This window comes from Medicago sativa, chromosome 2 (genome assembly GCF_051527215.1).
Source record: "Medicago sativa cultivar Bolivia chromosome 2, Bolivia_mono, whole genome shotgun sequence".
NCBI lineage: Eukaryota > Viridiplantae > Streptophyta > Magnoliopsida > Fabales > Fabaceae > Medicago > Medicago sativa.
The window spans coordinates 10,977,956-10,999,175 of record NC_140750.1 but is presented as its reverse complement, the minus strand read 5'-3'; the positions used below and the strand labels follow the sequence as shown (position 1 = coordinate 10,999,175).

General features: G+C 33.3%; 2 protein-coding genes across 4 annotated transcripts; both read left to right on the top strand.

The window, feature by feature from the left end:
* Nucleotides 1–4,575: 4,575 nt before the first annotated feature.
* Nucleotides 4,576–12,790, top strand: LOC146944481 (uncharacterized protein At5g19025-like). Of its 3 annotated transcripts, none has more exons than XM_085742869.1 (2): nucleotides 4,576–5,197; nucleotides 12,531–12,790. In XM_085742869.1, exons 1-2 carry the CDS (start codon nucleotides 4,617–4,619, stop codon nucleotides 12,574–12,576), a joined length of 627 nt encoding a protein of 208 aa, XP_085598995.1. In that variant the 5' UTR covers nucleotides 4,576–4,616; the 3' UTR covers nucleotides 12,577–12,790. The 3 variants fall into 3 exon arrangements, with proteins under 3 accessions (XP_085598995.1, XP_085598996.1, XP_085598997.1); XM_085742870.1 differs by having other exon boundaries at nucleotides 4,589–5,197; nucleotides 12,437–12,790; XM_085742871.1 differs by lacking the exon at nucleotides 12,531–12,790 and adding an exon at nucleotides 11,175–11,477 and having other exon boundaries at nucleotides 4,589–5,197.
* A 2,296-nt stretch (nucleotides 12,791–15,086) lies between these two features.
* MEF18 (mitochondrial editing factor 18) lies at nucleotides 15,087–17,587 on the top strand. The gene has a single exon (XM_085742866.1). The coding sequence runs from the start codon at nucleotides 15,264–15,266 to the stop codon at nucleotides 17,358–17,360; it is 2,097 nt and encodes a 698-aa protein (XP_085598992.1). The 5' UTR covers nucleotides 15,087–15,263; the 3' UTR covers nucleotides 17,361–17,587.
* Nucleotides 17,588–21,220: the final 3,633 nt, after the last annotated feature.

Below are 21,220 nucleotides of genomic sequence, written 5' to 3'. Positions count from 1 at the left end.
ACATTAGTGCAAGAAGCAGGAAGGAAGCATTGCAACGTTTGATTGTTTGGGTATCTCACTAAGGGATTTAAGGATTTGAGATTCAATTTTGGGATATTGATTTTTGGTTCAAGGACCAAAGTGACCATTTTCTACTTTCACTTTAGTCTCTGTGACACATCATATGCCGTGTCATCGTAAAACATGTGTCACGTCATCACCTAATATAATTATTTAATGTCAGGGACTAAAGTGATAGCGAAAGTGCACAGTCAGAGACTTCTTTGTATTTAAACTTCTTTGTATTTAATCCTAAGTCAGAGACCTATGTGACAACGAGGTGCAGAGTCAGGGACTAAAATGACCATTTCCTCTATTTTCTGAGTTGCTCTTAACTTTTTCAATAAAACTTACAAATGTTATGTATTTGGAAAACTAAAGTTTGTATTTTTTTTAAACAAATTTTTTTTTAACGCTACGTATTTGAAAAACTAAAGTTTTTTTTTTTTATATAAAACAAAGTTTTTTTTTGTTATCTTCAACATTCAAATCTATGTCACATAGTGTGGATCTAATATTAGTTGAAACCATAGTTGAAACCTTAATTTTGGTTAAAGGAGTTGAAAGAAAATTAAAATTTTCTTAACTTTTGATTAATGTGAAGTTAGAATAATTTTTATTTTGCTTTACAAATTCTAAATCTTATTTACTAAAGCTTAACCCGTAAAGCTAACCCTAAACCTAATTTTTCCCCCCATTTTTTCATCCACTTTTCTAAACCATTGGATCTTGCGCATTTAGGCGCCATTCAATTTTAGCCATTGATCATATTATATTTATCTCTTCTATTTTCCGAAACAATTATTTCGTATTTATCTCTTCTATTTTCCGAAACAACTATTTCATATTTATCTCTAATTATAATTTTGGTCATATCCGAAATTTGTTATCAATTCACTTAAATCCGAAATTTGTTTTCCTATAGTTTTGGCCATCCGAATCCTTATTTATTAATTAACCTAACAAATTTCCCTTTCAAAAAAAAAAAATTAACCTAACAAATTTCATTCGTATCCTCCTTTTTTTTTTTTGAAACAAATATTTTCTACACTTTTACGATTGCAATTTAACATAACAAATTCCATCTAAAAAAATGCATCGCACAAATTTTATTCTTATCCTCGCCTTTTTTTTTTATGAAGCAAATATTTTGGTTATATATACGAAGCCCTAAACCTGTTTCTCTCGATAAAAATAAACCCTAAACCGTGGTAAATGCTTAATCCGTAAAGCTAACCCTAAACCTAATTTTTCCCCCCATTTTTTCATCCACTTTTCTAAACCATTGGATCTTGCGCATTTAGGCGTCATTCAATTTTAGCCATTGATCATATTATATTTATCTCTTCTATTTTCCAAAACAACTATTTCGTATTTATCTCTTCTATTTTCCGAAACAACTATTTCATATTTATCTCTAATTATAATTTTGGTCATATCCGAAATTTGTTATCAATTCACTTAAATCCGAAATTTGTTTTCCTATAGTTTTGGCCATCCGAATCCTTATTTATTAATTAACCTAACAAATTTCCCTTTCAAAAAAAAAAAATTAACCTAACAAATTTCATTCGTATCCTCCTTTTTTTTTTTTTGAAACAAATATTTTCTACACTTTTACGATTGCAATTTAACATAACAAATTCCATCTAAAAAAATGCATCGCACAAATTTTATTCTTATCCTCGCCTTTTTTTTATGAAGAAAATATTTTGGTTATATATACGAAGCCCTAAACCTGTTTCTCTCGATAAAAATAAACGCTAAACCGTGGTAAATGCTTAATCCGTAAAGCTAACCCTAAACCTAATTTTTTCCCCCCATTTTTTCATCCACTTTACTAAGAACACAAAGGTGTTGTTTGTTACTTCTTTCTTTCATACGGTATAACTATAAATACACATGACCATGGCTGTGAATGTCACCTTCATCCTTGAATTTTCTTATCCATGAAAAAGAAGAAGAAATGGTAGGTGAGAAAGCATGAGTGTGGCCTGATAAATTCTTTCTAAAGAGGACCATAGCTTTTTTTTTCTTTTGATAATAAGTGGTTTGTTGTTGTTCATGTTGTAAGATGTTGAACTGCTCACATCGTTGTTTGTGTTTTAGATGAAGATTGTCACGTGCGCCCCTTCCCATTACCTTTTTCTTTTTTGTTTCTTTAATTATAATATACACATGTGGCTTTTTCTTTTAAATTTAATTGAAAAATAATGCATGTGGCGTCCAACTCACTTAAGTGATGAGCCACGTGGGCGTTGATAGAGTCAAGATTAAGGGGACCTTAAAGTTGAAAAAAAAGGGTAAACTTAGGGGGTTAAAAAGTGATTTTTTTAATAGGGGACCAAAATTGCAACTATGATAAAGTTAGGGGCCAAAAGTGCGTTTAAGTCTTTTAAATAAGATTTGGGTAGAAGAAAATCCAAAAGAAATTTGGGATCCATTTCCAATTAATATAATCCTTCTTTTATTTTTCAAAAAAAAATATATAAAATCAATTCAATCAAACTCAATTTTGGTCACCGCATAATCAAACACATGCATAGTAGCTTCTAAAATTGTTTAGTTTAAGTCGATTCTCCAACATGGGTATAATCCGTTGTCGCCCTTTATCATATTTATATTCATGATTTCATATTACTATGATATTTAACTATTGTTATTGTCACACTAAATATCGTATAAGAAATTTTCCCTTTTCTTAAACATTAATTAAAATAATATTTAAACGAATTTAAAAAACACGGTAATAAAATATAGTATATATAGACATAATTATATTTTTAATTTTTAATTTATTTACATACTTTATATTTAACTTATTACAATTTATAGTTTCTTTATCTATATCTAATGAAATTTTATGTTTATAAATAAATATGTTTAGTTCCTATAAAATCACGACATTTTTAAGTTTACTCTGGAATTTTAAACGGTTACGTGACTATTCATTTGTTTGCTAACAAATATGTGTGCTGGTATTCTCCTAATATAATTTTTGGTATACTTTTTTAATTTTATAATTGAAACTATGGTTCCCTTACTAAATTAGTTACTAATCAATCAATGTATGGTAACTGATCTGTTCGGTGAGGAATCGATGGAGGCAACAGTGGTGAAAAGTGTTCTGATACAGTGGCGATGAGTCTTTACGGTGGAATGGAAGGTGCATGCAGGCACGTTAGCTCTACGAGACTAAAGTCAGTAGAGAAACAAATACAATTAATAACTCCGACGATGGATCTGTTGTTGAGCTTAGTGTGGATTGTGCTGCGCCAAACAATTCAAATGTTCAGATGGTAATTATTACATTAATCTTTCATGAGTCCGTAAAGGTTTAATCCGTAACACAATTGATCAAATTGTTTGGCGCCAATGTCTGCATGATGTACCAGAGGCTGAGGACTCATGCAGCAATACATGTGTGATTGACACACCAACCACCAAAACAGGTGCTAAGAGGTCCTCTAAAAGCATTGACTATGTGGCTGTTGATGATGATGAAGCTGGCCAGACGTCGGCCACAAAACCTACCAGAGTTGTTCGTGTCAAAATTGAGCACAAGGACGACAAAGATGTTTAGCTTGCTCGAATGCTAGAGCTGTTTGCTTTGTTATCGAATTCCTTCAATCTGCATAAATCAGACATTAAATAATCTGTGTTTTTTCCTTTTGTTTTTTACAGTTTGGTTTTTAATTTTCTTCAAGTTGCTGTGTCGGCTATATTTACTTAGCTAAGGAAACTTTTTCCAGTCCACCTAAATAAATTTATTCATTGCCATAAGTATTAATTCAACAATTTATTATCATTGTCTTTTATTAGCGCTTCGACCTCTAAATGTACGAAATTTATTTTTAGATTTACCTCCGGAAGGTGTTAATATTTTTCTGAATGTTAGATAGTCATTCACCAAGTTGGTATGCTTGATGAAGAAAACCCAATACTGATTTGGCTTGAGTAACTAGATCCCACGCATTCACATGTTAAATTAAAAGTACAGATTGATAAAACCAAGTTAGTATGCTTGCCTTTGCTTAGTATGTGTTTAAGCGAAGGAACATTTTATTATGTTTTAAACAAGTATGTAACAGATCATTAAAAAATTTAAAATTTTAAGCATAATTAAATAAATTTTAATTTAATAGGGACTAAACTACGTGCTGAAATTTTTTATAGAAACCAAAATCTATCAAAAAAATTTTACGAGGACTAAAAACTAAATTTGATATATTTATAGGGACTAAAAACTTTATTAATTATTCGTTTTATTATGTATCAAATTATTCCTGCCCGTGAGACCCGTGCGTTGCACGGGTCGACGTTCTAGTGAAGATAAGTGGGGTGTCCAGAGTTCGAAGTTCGGCCCCTGCATACAATATGAAATATCCTTAGCAGTTAATCACATCTTTTTATTTATGATTATAAATATTAATTTAAAAAGTATTGTATTTAACTAATACTAATAATAATTATTAAATACTAATAAACTTTAAGATTAATGTATTAATTATGAATTTTGGTTGTATTTGACGAAAGAAGAAAGTAAGAATGTGTAAAAGTGTTAGTTTAACATAAACATGCAAGAAGGCATTGTATTAACCACAGCAATGCCCTCTTCATCTTCATCTTCCTCTTCATCATTACGCCACCATTGCAACAATCTCTGCAACTGCAAACATGCCCCATCCGCCACCCTCGACCTCCTCATCCTCCTCCTCGTTCTCTTCTCCGGCGCGTTCCTCCTCTCTTCCTACATCCTCTACATCTTCAACTCCCTCTCTCTCCTCCTCCCTTCCTTCTCTCTCCCCATCCCTTACATCCTCGCATTCATCATCTTCTCCATCGGTTTCGTCTTCGGTTTTGAGATATGTTGCGGTGCTCGATCGAGGAAGTGTGAGCGGAAAGGGTGTAAAGGGTTGAAGAAAGCGACGGAGTTTGATTTGAAGATAGAGAGATTAGGGTTAGGGTTTGGTGAATATGAGAAACTTCCTTGGAAAGGTGGGAGTGAAGGGAATCCTGATTATGAGTGTTTGAGGTCTGAGTTAAGGAAAATGGCTCCTGTTAATGGGAAAGCTCTTTTGCTTTTTAGAGCTCCTTGTGGTTGTCCTGTTGCTAAGCTTGAAGCTTCTGGTCCTAAGAAAGGAAAGCGTCAGAAGAGGTTAGGTTTTACTCGCTCACTCATAGTCAAAAGATTGATTCAATTTGTCTAATTTGGGAATTATGATGATATTGTTGTTTTGATTTTGATTTTTTGTTTTGTGGTGGAATTGAATTGGGTTTTGTGTGTTGAAATGTTTGTTTAATTGTTTTGATTGGTGTGAATTAGATTTTGAGGATGTTTTGGAAAGATTAAATCTTAGATCAAATCTGATTGTGTGAAATTTTAGGGTTGATGATGTGTTACGTGTAGATTCAAATATCATAGAAAGCTTACTTTTATGAAAAGAAAGCTTGGTAAAGGTTATTTTTGATCGGGTTGACTTGTTGTGTGACGAAGATTTTGTCGATTTGCAGTGTTCTTCTTTGAGATTGAGAACCGTGTGCCCTCTTTCTTGGCGGGGGATTGTTTTAGTAAAATAGACACTCCACGTGTTCTACTGCTTGTTGTAGGCGAGGTTATTGGAACCTGGATTGGTGGATTCCCTGCAGTCATTAATGACATGCATTCATGCATTCGTAGATTGAGACTGGACATTCCAGATCTCACATTTTAGTTTTTAAAGAAAATCAAAATCTACTTATTTTTTGGGCTGTCCAATCTTGATCGGACGATTGCGGATTGCCCAACTGTATGAATGTGCGCAGTCTGCAACGGCAGGGAATCCGGTTTCGTGTTATTGTTAGCTCGGTCATTAATGCAATCCTTTAACAACTATTTATTATTGGATAAATAATTCTTTCCTTATAGTGTTCTAGTGTTGAAATTATGTTTTCATATTTCTGCGTTAAAATCGTGGTAAAGAAAAGCTATCGGTAGGGTTATTATCAACCGGGTTGACTTGTTGTGGTACAAAGCTTTTCTCAATTTGCAGTGTTCTTCTTTGAGATTGAGAGCTGCGTTCCCTCTTTCTTGGTGGGGGATTGTTTTAGTAAAATAGAAACTCCACGTGTTCTACTGCTTGTTGTAGGCGAGGTTATTGGAACCCGGATTGGCGGATTGGCTGCAGTCACTAACGACACGCATTCATGCAATCGTAGATTGAGACCGGACAGTCCGGACCTCAAACTCGGTGATTTTAGTTTTTAAAGAAAATCAAAATCTGCTTATTTTTTGGGCTGTCCGATCTTGATTGGACGATCACGGATTGCCTAACTGTATGAATGTGCGCAGTCAGCAACGGCAGGGAATCCAGTTTTGTGTTATTGTTAGCTCGGTCATTAATGCAATCCTTTAACAACTATTTATTATTGGATAAATAATTCTTTCCTGATAGTGTTCTAGTGTTGAAATTATGTTTTCATATTTCTTCGTTAAAATCGTGGTAAAGAAAAGCTATCGGTAGGGTTATTATCAATCGGGTTGACTTGTTGTGGGACAAAGCTTTTCTCGATTTGCAGTATTCTTCTTTGAGATTGAGAGCTGTGTTCCCTCTTTCTTGGTGGGGGATTGTTTTAGTAAAATAGATACTCCACGTGTTCTACTGCTTGTTGTAGGCGAGGTTATTGGAACCTGGATTGGCGGATTCCCTGCAGTCACTAACGACACACATTCATGCAATCATAGATTGAGACTGGACAGTCCAGATCTCAAACTCACTGATTTTAGTTTTTAAAGAAAAGGCTTAATTAGTCTTTTGGTCCCTTAACTTATTTTTTGGTTTCGTTTTGGTCCCTTAACTATTAAAAGTTTCGTTTTGGTCCCTTAACTTACTTTTTGGTTTCGTTTTGGTCCCTTAACTATTAAAAGTTTCGTTTTGGTCCCTTAACTTATTTTTTGGTTTCGTTTTGGTCCCTTAACTCTTCCTCCGTCAACCACTTTGGTCCTTTACATTATGATGAATGTATTAGAGTTAAGGGACCAAAACGAAACCAAAAAATAAGTTAAGGGACCAAAACGAAACTTTTAGTAGTTAAGAGACCAAAAGAAAACCCAAAAATAAGTTAAGGTACCGAAACGAAACTTTTAATAGTTAAGCGACCAAAACGAATCCAAAAAATAAATTAAGGGACCAAATGAGTAATTAAGCCTAAAGAAAATCAAAATCTGCTTATGTTTTGGGCTGTCCGATCTTGATTGGACGATCACGAATTGCCTACTGTATGAATATGCGCAGTCAGCAACGGCAGTGAATCCGGGTTCGTGTTATTGTTTGCTCGGTCATTAATAAAATACTTTAACAACGATTATTTGTTTTCACATTTCTGCCTTGAAATTGTGGTAAAGAAAAGCTATCAGTAGGACTTATTCAGTCTTCTTCTGTTAAGTTACTTGTGATTCACATATACGGATAGAGAATTTGATTTGTCTACCGAATTTGTACTTAGCCAACATAAGTTGCCTTTCATTCATAACTAGGTTAGTGATTTGAATGGCGATTTATTTATGCCATAAGGGGTTTATCCAGATCTCTTTCCCTCACTTATCTTTCAGCCTTTACTCCTGCCGAAATTGATGTGATTTCAATGGTGATATGCCTTGAGGGGTTTATCCAGATTTCTTTCCCTCACTTATCTTTTAACTTTTACTCCTGCCAAAATTTATGTTATTTGGGCTTTATAGATGCTTAAGCTATGATGTTATGCACCTTCTGTGAATTTCGGATGTCACTGAAAGTCATCTTTGTATGCTGTCATCTGAAGCTGAAAGTTTTAGTAAATGAAAAAAGCTTTTCCAAAGTGAATTTATCTTTAACCTGAGTACGGATGTATCCACCATGATCTTTCTGGGTTAATATTATAATGTGATTTTAACTAAATCCGTTGTAGATATAACCTTATGAAGCTCACTTTGGAGGAGTCTCATCCTTAGTATTTCCTCCCTTTTTGTTTTAAGAACAGGGTAATTAGTTTGTAATCTAAGTTTTTAGTGAAATTGTGATTCTAATATTAAAGACAATACAAATTCAGTAGGAAAGCTAGAATAACATGCATTGCAAGTAAAATTCTAATTATATTTCAGATAGCTACAAGTGCAGCAACTTAGATTACATAGGTATAGTCCTCTTTTAGTAGATTTTGTACCCTCTTCACGATATATTACAATTTATCAATTTTTTGTGGTGTTCAATAATGATGCACCTTTTTACTGAATTATATCTGTAGTCTTGGAGAGAATCTTAAGAAACCTGTGAGGTTGTTCGTTACCTATTGCCAAATTGTGGAATTCAGGTGTTGGCTAGTGTTTACTGAAAATTCTGAAATGTGAAATGTGAGTTCTGTTCCTTGGGACCTTTTAAAATTTTGAATGGGGAATGCAGAAGCATTTTAGAATGAGGAGTGGGCTTAGACTAGGATGACCTGAACATTGTACACTCAGTCCTAGGAAAGGGGTGTAAAATTGGGATCCGGATTGTCTGATGTTATGGCGGGAACGTCACCTGCCTTTGGGAAAGGTTTGCCCGTTCAATAAATCTAACGTTGAAAATTAAGCCACGTGGAACTGACCCACTTTAAAACTCTGAGCTGCGTGGTGGAGACGAAGGGTTGTGCCATGGAGGTCACACTAGCCATAGAAGGTTGTACGCCACAACTGCCAAACCAGCCACTGCAGTTTGGTCCTAAGATCGTCTTCTACAGTGACCCTTGTGGTGTCAAACTGTAAACACCATTAAAGAACCATAGAAATGGAAAATCAAATTCAGCAACAAAATCATGACAAAATCCTGCCTCCGCTGTCATGATTTGTGGAGAAAATCTACTTCCGCCGTCGGCACTTCGCAACTCCGCCACCATCTCAGATCTCTCCCTACACTTCGTACTCGGTGGTGTTGCATGGATTTGTGGCCGTGGTGAGCAACGTCGACGTTGTGGTGGCGTGCGGGAAGGCCTCCGTTGGCATGACCGGTGGTTCACCCCTTCAGCTACCCATCGTCATTGTATTCAGAGTTGAGAAAGGGTCGTTCACTACAGACTTGCGTAAAACTGAGGTTTGCCATATGGCAAAGTTCTGAACGCTGGATTAATCAAACAGACTAGAATTCTCCAAAGTCAGGGTGCAGTTGGTGCCCAAAAGTCAGAGAATCCGTTTCCGTAAAATTGGATTAAGATGACCTGATGTAATATTTATCCTAAGAAATCTAGTAGTAATAGCATGACATTTGAGTATTTGGTATATGCATACTATGATACTAGGCCACTGGCAGAGGAAATAATTCAGTATATGACACAGAAGGTGTTGGGCTGGGCTACGTAAAGCATGTAGGTACAATATATGTACAAGCATGCATAAATGATATACATACATACATACATATAAATCATAAATGTATGAGATTAGGGACCCTATTCATACTATCATTGAACTGGAGTATCCTCTACGTGATTAGTCAGATGTTAAGCAATTTCTTCACGTAATGTAATTGCTCTGGTTCATTTGCAAAAGTTGGAATGCCAAAAAGAAGATTATAGCAAAATGTATAACCATTTAACAAAGATATCAATGGCAATTTTCACTAATTTATTTTGTCCTCTAAAATTGCTTTTGAACAACAGAAAAAAAAAAAAGTTACAAATTTATTTATTGTTTCATCTTTTCAATTGTTGTTCTGTCAATTTTTTTTATTTGTTGATTAAAAGTCTGCTAGTTGTTCAGTAGATAAATGCAATGAATAGATACTGGTACCAACTTTGAAATGTTCACTTTTTTATATCCGAAATTGTGGTTTCACACACACACACACACACACACACACACACACACACACACACAGATTGGACATATCAAGCTGGAGTTTGAGAGGTGACAAGAACTAATACCTTGCATATTTGTCTTCAGTATCTTCTTTATGGCTCTAGGTCCTTCACCCAACAATTAGCTATTTATTGATGCTGTGTGTTTTTGCGGTGATTAAATATCTACTAAATTGCTTATGGAATCCTCAACAGTCAACACAATCACTTACATATATACAAGATTAACAATTTAACATTGGAAACTACATAAATAAGGAAACCAAGGATGTGACAGCTACACAAATAAAAACAAAAATTACATATGGGTGTGTGTGTGTGTGTGTGGCACTAAATAGATTTTACTCCTAATGATCAAACCTATTGAGATTCTATGAGTTGACTCACCACACACTCATTGTGAAGGAATTACTTGGTCTAGTGATCTTGAGGTATTTTAATTTCCTGACTAGTCTCTTGTATCAACCAGGGTCTAAATAAGGCTCCCTCCTGATCTGGTCATAGTTTACTGTTCAGATCTATTAGAGTGTCAATAGGTTTACAGTGGGTCTTGTGAAGGAATTATTGGGTCTAGTTATTGCGAGGTAGTTTAATTTCCCTGTATCTGCCTAGATCTAAATTAGGCTCCTCCTAATCTGGTCATAGTTTGATGTTCTGATCTATAAGAGTGTCAATAGGTTTACAATGGATCATGTTGATTTCTTCCAGTATATCTTAATCTAAGGCATATTTTCTTTGCAAAAGATAATATCGTTCTTTTACTAAGCTACCTCAAGACCAAGGAAGCATTTAGGTTTCCTAAGTCTTTGATTTGAAAATGTCTAAGCAAATGTTTAAAAAAAAAAAAATGTATGTAGCATACATTCCGATGTTGTTAATGATTTTAAACCATTTGTTCCAATGATGTACTCTATGAAGAAGCAATTTCTTATTTATGCTTTAGGATTGTGGATTTTCCTTTTCTCACATGCTTATTAGTTTTCTGAAGTAATCCAGTGCTGTATAATTGCCACTATGGCAAGTTTTTGTTAGAAGTTATGAACTCTCCATTAATTGTTTTCCAAATTTTGGAGTTGTATAAATCGGATGAACGCTTTAAATGAAAGATCTGAGATTTCTTAAAAATCCTTATGAATTGAGTATTTATTTTTCAATGTTTGGTTTGGTTAAAGCATTTTTTACATTTACTAGTTAGCTGTTTGTGCCTGTAGAACATTGTCCTTTTCTTGTTAGGCATACAACATTCCATTTCTTTACTAAATAGCCGGGTTTTATTTGTATTCCAGATATGCATGATAAAAAGAGGCGCCCGTGGTTGTGGTAGGATATAAAAACTGATTTTTAGTTTCAACTTCCAAAATAATCGGGTTAGATGAGTTGAGAAATGTACGCCGACAAGGTCTATATTTAAACAAAATGCAATTGATAAGCATTAATAAGTCCAAAGATTGCTATGAAAGAGTTTATTTGTGCCAGTTATAAAAATTTGTAAACAGTTGAAACATTCCTCCAAGTTACTAATTATGCACTACTTATTACTAACTTATTGTGTGTTTGCTCTTGCTTCAAAATTTCAGAATTGTTGATAAGTCTGTGGTAATTTAGTTACACCTATTGTTTTTACACTTGACTATTTAAGAATTTTCTATTTCTCAATTTGATTTACAGATCAATATGAGAACAATGACACGAACAAATGACTGCACACTCTGGCTTTTGATTCACATGCATTGCATTGCATTCAGTAATCTACTATGTTGATGTTAATAAAGTTTGCTTTATTTATATGATTGCTAGAAACACTCTTTTCAACACTTGCTCTAGCACTCACTTTCTTATTTGGTGAAATTAATGTCAGTCCCACCACTTCATGTGGGACTCACTTCCAAAATGTGGGACCCACATTGTTTTCACCCAATAAGAGAATGAATGTTAGAGTGAGTGTTTCTATCATTCCTCTTCTCTATATTATTAGAAATATAATTGCACAATACAAGCTAGCTTAAAGGACTTATTTTTTTGGCAAAAAAATGAAAATATCTTATTCGATTCATTCCTAGGTTTACTAGTTTAGCTGTCAGATAACTTTTCATTCGATAAGTAGACTAACAGCCTAACATGCCTTCTCTTCGTGAGCCTTTTGCAAATGTACCTTACATGTGTGTAGCCTAGGTGGATAGCATAGAGGGCCACATTCCACGGCCTATGGAAGAAGTAGGGGTGGCGGGACTTTGTCTTTGACCATCAGTGTATAACTTTAAATCATTGTTTTATGTAATCTGTTTTGATCTGGAGCTTCATTATCTGAATTTGAATCATGACTTATTTGAGTTAAGGATGTTTATTTTCCACTTTGGGGGACAAAGCTCTCCCAGTTTCTTTTAGACATTCAGAAGGTTCAATTTGATACTTTGCGTATGAGCAATCAATTTCCTTCCTACTCAAACCAATAGACATTGTTATCACAAGAACTTTGAATTTTTTCTGATATTGTGGCATCATGCATTTTAAGTAAAAAAAGGAAATTAATGATGATGATCTGTTTCAGAAGTTGTGGCTAGCCACTAATTCAAATTTATTGAAGACTTGAAGATATGCTCTGAATGGTAACTCTGAACCTCTGATTTTAATGCTTTGAGCAGGTCTACACCCAATGCAACTCTTAATGGAGGAGGAGATCATCGTTGATCCACCACTGCGTAGGCATGTCACATATATTTAAACCATTGCCATTCTCATGGTTACTCATTTATTGGAAAGCTTCTGATCCAAACAATCTTTATAAGAAAGAAAATAGTGTTATCAATCCTTCCTTGTATCTGAACTGCCCAAGAGTGTCTATAAACTTATGAAGGATCGTACAGAGTTGACTCCAATAAACATGTGGTTCATCGTTGTTCCATTTCAGTTGTTGTAAAATGTCCTAAAATTGCCGACTCTATCATCCCTTGAATTATTTCACCTATTTTATAAAAAAAAAATATAGATTATGAATAAAATAGTTTTAAGTTTTTTAATAAGAGAAAATAAAAGGAAAGAGTTAAAAAAAATTGTTCACTTCAATTGTCTGGAAATATAAAGAAAGTATGAAGAACAAATATTGAAAAATAACACAAGTATTCTTATGTAAAAAAGATAATATTATTATTTTTATCTAATACCAACTCTTTGGTATAGTTTTTAAGGAGGAAAGTTTATATAGTGGCTTACATTGTTATTTTTCAAAATTGTGATTGAAGTTTTGTTATGTATTTCAAAATTGTGATCATTAGTAATAAATTTGTTTAGTTTTGCTTTTGTAAGAAAAAACATGTGTTATTTCAATATCCTATTACAATCAAGTTCTCTAATTTTATTTTAGAAGTAACTAGTATGCGACTTTTAATTTCCATAAAAGACTTTTTTAGAATTCTGAACTTTTGAACTTTTTTTTTTAGGAAATGAATTTTTGAACTTATAAGCTATAATATCTTTGTGTGACTAAAAAAAACTCGTTTAGTAAAATACTAGTGAATAGTGATACCTCGTTAATTTTTTTTTTTTAAGGAACCTCGTTAATTTTATTATTTTGTTGATAGAGAGTCATGCCTCGTTAATTTTATTATTTTGTTGATAGAGAGTCATACCTCGTTATTATTTTTATAGTTGTATATAGGCCAAATTTATTCTAAAGTCCTTTACGTTTAACATTTAACATTTGTATCCGATTAATTTTATTTTTTTTACTTTTAAATTGGTCAATTTGTTAGTTAAAGTATGCACTTGGTCTTTAAGTCATAAAATATACGTACCATTACGATATTTCTATCAAGCTCCGTTAAAAAGTGTTTATGCGAATGTTTATTCTACATGTCTAAATTCGCCTTTCTCAAAACCAAAGCTAATTGGTGTATTGTTCGGTTTTAGTTTGAAACATGTCTAAATTCGCCTTTCTCAAAACCAAAGCTAATTGGTGTATTGTTCGGTTTTAGTTTGAAACAAAAATCATCCAATTACTTTTATTTTTTATGAGAAAAAATCATTCAATTACTTGATTTATTTGTTGATGAAATATTTATCGCTAAAGGCTTAAATATGCAATTCGTCCCTGTCATTTGGGCGCGTTTTGATTTTCGTCCTTGTAAATTTTTTTTTTAAAAACATCCCTATAATTATTTTATTGTTTTAAAAAGGTCCCTGGCCCCCACTATTCAGTTGAGGTGGCATGATTTTGGCCACGTGGCAGTTGCTGACTGTGCAACTTTTGCCACATGGTGTTGAGGTGACATGCCACATAATTAATTTTTGTTTATTTTTTTAAAATTCTAAAAATTCATTTTTTAAATTAAAAAATCCGAAAATAAATTTAAAAATCATAAAAAAAACGGAAAAAAAAACTGAAAATTAAATTTTTGATTTTTAATTAAATTTTTTTTCTTCAAAATTCTGAAAATTCTTTTTTTTTTAAATTAAAAAAATCTGAAAATAAAATTAAAAATCATAAAAAAACTGAAAATTAAATTTTCGTTTTTAATTAAATTTTTTTTTTCGAAATTCTGAAAATTCTTTTTTTCAAATTTAAAAAATCTGAAAATAAATTTAAAAATCATAAAAAAAAAATCGGAAAAAAAAAACTGAAAATTAAATTTTCGAAAATTCATTTTTTTTTTATTTTGAAAATTATATATTACATTTTTTTTTGAAAATACTAAAAATTATATTTTTCAAAAATTTATTTCTAGATTTAAAAAACACTAATTTCCAATTTTTTCTTCATATTTTAAAAAAAAATTGGAATTTTTTTTATTTTTTAATTTATTTTCATTTTTTTTATTTTAAAAAATAATTTTCAGATTTTTTTTAAAAAAATAAAATTTTAATGACGTGGACTGCCACGTGGCAAAAGTTGCACTGTCAGTAACTGCGACGTGGCCAAAGCCATCCCATGTCAGCAAAAAAGTGGGGTCAGCGACCTTTTTAAAATAATTTTTTTTTGCAGGGATGTTTTTAATTTTATTTTTTTTTACAAGGACGAAAATCAAAACGCGTCCAAATTACAGGGACGGATTGCATATTTAAGTCATGGCTAAAAATATGATTGAATTGTAGTATACAAGTAATTATGTATGTTTAGTGTAAAAAAAAAACTATGTTTAGTGTCATAACCACTTTTTGGACTTTCCATCTTGATGTTAAAGATCAAGTAAATACTAGTACCTTTTTATAAAGTTGTATAAAAGTGATCAAATTGTACAAAAAAAGAAGTAGTTAAAGGACTAAATTGTCTGCTTTTATTGAAATATGTTTGTTAATTGCGGCTCTTGCTCACAGATGTTCAACACACACAACAGACATATAACCATCGAAGTTTAACTAATGGTCTCTCTTAACATCCCATGTTCATGTTCATCTCTTTGAGTCTCAGACTCAAATTCTCACCTTCCTCTCTTCCCTTTCTTCCAAGACACATTTCCACTTCCACACCCACCAAACCCACTCCACAACACTTCATTCACATTTTCACCAATGCAAGAAACCATCAAAACCACCATGATTCCGAACTTGCATTGGTTTCCGCACTCAAATCATGTTCCTCTCTCTCCCTCACCTCACAAGGTCGTCAAATCCATTCCCTCATCTGCAAACTTGGTCTCCATTTCAACACTTTCATTCAAAACAGCTTGATCAACATGTACGCAAAATGCGGTGATATTAAGAATGCCCAGCTGTTGTTTGATGGTTTTCCTACGTTGGATAGTGTTTCTTGTAATATTATGGTTTCTGGGTATGTGAGAAATGGTCAAATTGATAATGCACGTAAACTGTTTGATGTAATGCCCGGTAAAGGTTGTGTTTCGTATACGACAATGATAATGGGTTTTGTTCAAAATGGATTGTTTCGTGAAGCGATTGAGGTTTTTAAGGATATGAGAAGTTGTGGTGTTGTGCCGAATGATTTGACTTTGGTTAATGTGATATCTGCTTGTTCGCATTTGGGTGAAGTTTTGAATTGTCGAATGGTTCATGGTTTGGCTGTTAAGATGTTTGTTGAGGGGTTGGTTATTGTTTCGACAAATTTGATGCATGCCTATTGTCTTTGTTCGGGTGTGAGGGAAGCAAGGAGGTTGTTTGATGAGATGCCTGAGAGGAATTTGGTTACGTGGAACGTGATGTTGAATGGATATGCGAAGACGGGACTTGTTGACAGGGCTAGGGAGTTGTTTGACGGGATTTGTGATAAAGATGTGATTTCTTGGGGGACGATGATTGACGGTTATATTCAAAAAGGTCGTTTGCGTGAAGCTTTGGAGATTTATCGTGCAATGCTGCAAACTGGACACAGACCTAATGAAGTTATGATAGTGAATTTGGTTTCAGCATGTGGTCGTGGGACTGCAATTGTTGATGGTTTGCAATTGCATGGAACAGTTGTTAAGAGAGGCTTTGATTGTCATAATTTTATACAGACTACAATCATCTATTTTTATGCAGCGTGTGGGATGATGGACCTTGCTTGTTTGCAATTTGAAGTGGGTGTAAAGGATCACTTAGAATCATGGAATGCTCTTATCGCTGGATTCATAAAAAATGGAATGATGGATCAGGCAATGAAAACCTTTGATAAGATGCCTGTAAGAGATGTGTTTTCATGGAGTACCATGATTTCTGGCTATGCGCAAACTGAACAGCCCAAAATGGCTCTCGAACTTTTCCATAAAATGGTAGCCTGGGGAATCAAACCAAATGAAGTTACCATGGTGAGTGTTTTCTCTGCAATTGCCACATTAGGTACATTGCAGGAAGGAAAATTGGCCCATGAATACATGCGTAGTGAATCCATTCCTTTCAATGACAATTTGCGTGCTGCTCTGATTGATATGTATGCAAAATGTGGGAGCATCAACTCTGCCCTTCAATTTTTCAATCAGATTCGAGATGAAGTCTCTTCTGTGTCACCATGGAATGCAATTATATGTGGGTTAGCCTCGCATGGACATGCAAGTATGTGCCTAGAGGTTTTTTCTGATATGCAGAGATGTCATATTAAACCAAATCCAATTACATTTATTGGAGTGCTAAGTGCTTGCTGTCATGCCGGGTTGGTGGAGCTTGGAAGGAGAATATTTGAAACAATGAAAAGCGCACATAATGTGGAACCAGATATCAAACATTATGGTTGTATGATTGATCTTTTGGGCAGAGCTGGGCTATTAGAAGAAGCTGAGGAAATTATAAGGACCATGCCAATGGAGGCCGATATTGTGATATGGGGAACTTTATTAGCAGCATGTAGAACTCATGGAAATGTTCACATAGGAGAGAGGGCTGCAGAGAATTTGGCGAGGTTGTCGCCGTCTCATGGTGGAGGCAAAGTTCTCCTATCAAACATATATGCAGACGCGGGCAGGTGGGAGGATGTATCATTTGTAAGAAGTGTCATGCAGGGTCAGACAATGGAGCGAGAACCTGGCTGCAGTGGTTTTGTCATGTAGTTAAAGGAGTTTCAATGCACTTACATTTTTCGTTTTAATATTTAACTTTAAGGATGAAGATGCTGATATTTCAGCATGAAAAGTTTTTAGATATCATATTGCAATTAGGTTTCATAAATTGTCTAGAAATAGTCCTCACTAGTTTGTGATTTAAGTACACTGTTATTATTATATTTAACTGAGGTTCAAAGTAGTTACTCTTATAATAAAGTGCAAATAAGGCTTTACATGCTTTTCTTTCTTGTTGTAATTTCTTAAGCTTCTAATATCTTCTTCATGACTCTAGCAGGTATATCTTATATAGTAGATTCTGTGATTTATTATTTTTCCTCCTTGGGCCTTCTTCCCACTAGCAGCTATTAACTGATACTACGTGCTGGTGAGTTGAAGCTATTTGTTCTGCCTAAGTTCTAAATGAAGCTAATTTTTTTTATTTTTGCTTTATAATTGTAACTTCTGCCCTCTGTACTATTCAATAAAAGGCACTGATACAGACGAACATCTTGTCATCTTCTGAAGCAATGAAATATTTGTTTTAAGTTGTGATGTCTTTTTATCTGATGAAAGATATAAATGAAAGATCTGAAGTTCTCAGAACACTCCCTAAAGAAGTGTAATGAAAGATAGTTAAACATTTATGTAGATGCAGGGCCATTCAAATTTTTTTTTTTTTTATGTAGATGCAGGATGTGATCTAGACAGAATGTCTTTAAGCACATTGATTTATGCATATTTTCTAGAAACACTCATTTGTTCTATAAGTACATTATTGTTATGATATTCAAAATTTGAAAGGGACAAGGCCACTGATACAAAACAAGGAACTGTTATGTCAAGTCAAGGATGATGTCTTGAAAGTTTTATTATGATGGTCAGGTCCTGTTTCGGTCTACATGTGAAATAATTGTCAAAATCATAGACACGTGCAGCTTATGAATGATGGCCGCAATAGATTTTGAACATGATTGAGTTGATGGTATTAGAAAATTCTTTCCTAACTTAGAATTCATTTGGAACATGATTACATGAAGACAATTCTAATTATCTCCTCTACAAGTTGCCTGTTTGGATACAAGTCTAAATTCTTCGGTTGACATTATGTTATATGGTGAAGAATATTATTTATTATATGAGACTTATATCCGTTGTCAACATGCAAGTTCAAAGTTGATCCGGCTACTTAATACTCCCTCCGTCCCAATTTAATTGACCTACTTTGGTTTTTCACACAGATTAAGAAAAGTGTATTAATAAAGGGGAAAGTGGAATATATTGTATTGGGAATGATAAAAGTAGTATTATTTAGTGTTATATTGTATTGGGAATGATGAAAGTTGTATTGAAAATTGAAATGGGTCAGTTATTTTGGGACACTTTTTTTTAGAAAATGGGTCAGTTATTCCGGGACGGAGTGATTATTATTACCACTAGTTACAAACCCGTGCTTCGCACGGGTTTCATAACGTATCATGTAAAAAAAATTGTTTCAAAGGAAAAATGAGCAAATTAATGAATATTTCACAAACATTATAAATCTTTATCAAAATATTTATGAAAGTTTTACCAAGTCTTGAATAGAGATTAATATTTGTGAAATTGTGATGATTGATAAAATAATTAAAAAGGGTAAAGGGTATAGAAATAAATTTATTAAAGAATTAAAAATTTGTTTACACTTATTTTTGTTACAATTTAGGCCTAAAAAAAATATTGGACTTCGTTGAGTTTCTCTCTAATTTTTTTATCAGGCTTGAAGCTATGACTCTGAGTTTGAAAACTGCAAAATTCACGAAAATTATTGAAGAAACACTATAAACAAATAAACGGCATCATCAAAAATTAAATCATATTTGGCTATAGTGATCAAGCAAACAAAAAAAGCAAGCATATTGAATACCTATAATCAATGGATTCTAATTGCATAGAGGCGACACTTATACTTTCTCTGTGTCTGGTCATCAATGAGAGTGATTGTTTTGCGCTTTCCTTTCATAATTGTTCTTGACACCTCGTTTGGGAAATGCTAAACAGGGAAATAACTGCAATATTAGTCTAATGCATATTAACATGGATAAGATGTATGCAAATATAGTTACATATAATTTATAAAATGAAGGTAGCATAACTGATTTTAAGCTAAAGAAAATGTACCATGACTTCTAATTTATCTTCCTATAAAGTCTAGATAAATGCATGCATGTGCATTATATGTACCCCGTTGATAAATTAACATTGTTGAAACAAATGAAAATTAAGCATCACTCCTGCATGTGCATCTATAGCTAGCACCATTTGACATTGATGTCTTCGAACATTTGGTGCAACTCTCATAATACCATCCAAACTGGTTATGATTGAATTTAGTTGTTTTTCAAATAGTGATGCGGTATGAATCCTAACACAAATTATGCACATGAAATAAATAATAATGCAATATGTATTTTTAATTTATGCGTAAAAAAACTCAAAGCATGTTTGTGCATAAATAAAGCAGACCTTGACTAAGTTTATAAATTCAGCAATTGGCCTAACTTGAGATAGATTGAAAAAAATCGTTGTACGAAGTACGTTGAGAAGAAGCCGAACTCTGACTTAAGTTCTGACTGAAGTTTTGACTCTGAGCTTGAGAAGTGTTAAGGTCACGACAACAATTCAAGAAACATGGTCAAAAAACAATCAAACAGATTGTGAAATAATAAGTTACTCTAACACTGTATTGTGAAATTATAATGCAAACTTACTAAGTCTTCAACTTCTCAACAACCGGATGATGTACGTTGATGAGCAGCCTCGATCCTGACCAATTGTTACATCTATTTGGGTTGTCATTGACTACAAAATGGAAGCAAAGAACTCAAGGTAAATAGATGGTAAATGATAAAGCTACGGAGTATTTTTCCCATAGTGTTACATCAATTATATTCTCACTGCATATGGAAAGACATCTTTCAGGACATTATCAAACTTATACAAATCCTATCATCTGATGCTGACAAATTAGAAAATAATACCTTTTTTCTTTCAACACAATGTTCGTACACGGTTTCTTTCCAGTCCCAGTTGGCGTTGTCTTGACAATCTCATGAAGAAGCCCGATGATTTCTTAAACTTTTTTTTACATATATAAGAACATTATAATCGGCGAAAACACAGAAATAAATTAAAGCACGTAACTATACCATATAAAACGTCAATTTTGAATTTTTCATCTTGAATTTCCTTAAATGACTTAAAGTGAAATTCATGAGTAAGAACATTAGTAAACTTGTCATACTTCTGCACATTTGTACAAGAACCAAAAACAACCTTAAAGGGATTAAATGCAATGTCATTATCAAACACATGACAATTAAACAAAGTATAAGTCTTGTTTTCCTCGATCAAAGCCAATTCTCTATATCGAGTTATTACATGAACTTGATCACCCTAAATCCGAGAAAGAAACCAAAAAATATAAATAAATCAAAATGTACACTAATAAGTAACATTGATAAATCATAAAGGAAATTACGACAAATCTTAACTAACTCATCTAACCTTTGCATAACAAAAATTGAGCTTCATATGTTGGTTCTCATTACTACCAGTCACAATCCAAGAATCCAGCACTCCAAATCCTATTTTCCAAATGTCCAAATCATTTTTGAGATCCTTAATGTAGTCATAATCCCTTGACATTGAAAGTCCTATATAGAAATACAATAATACATCATTTAATTGTATTCCCTTTGTTCATTCTGATATCGAAAGAAGCTAACATATTTCTATGTGATCAATTTTTGTATCATCAAATCAACTTGGTCTTAAATGGTCAAATTTCCGTATCATCAACTTTCTGGACTTCAATGATATGACCAAAA

Coding starts and splice junctions, on each gene's coding strand:
- MEF18 (XM_085742866.1), top strand. CDS start 15,264: ATGTTCATGTTCATCTCTTTGAGTCTCAGACTCAAATTCTCACCTTCC.
- LOC146944481 (XM_085742869.1), top strand. CDS start 4,617: ATGCAAGAAGGCATTGTATTAACCACAGCAATGCCCTCTTCATCTTCA. Junction 5,198..12,530: donor AAAGGAAAGCGTCAGAAGAG/GTTAGGTTTTAC, acceptor TGCTTTGAGCAG/GTCTACACCCAATGCAACTC.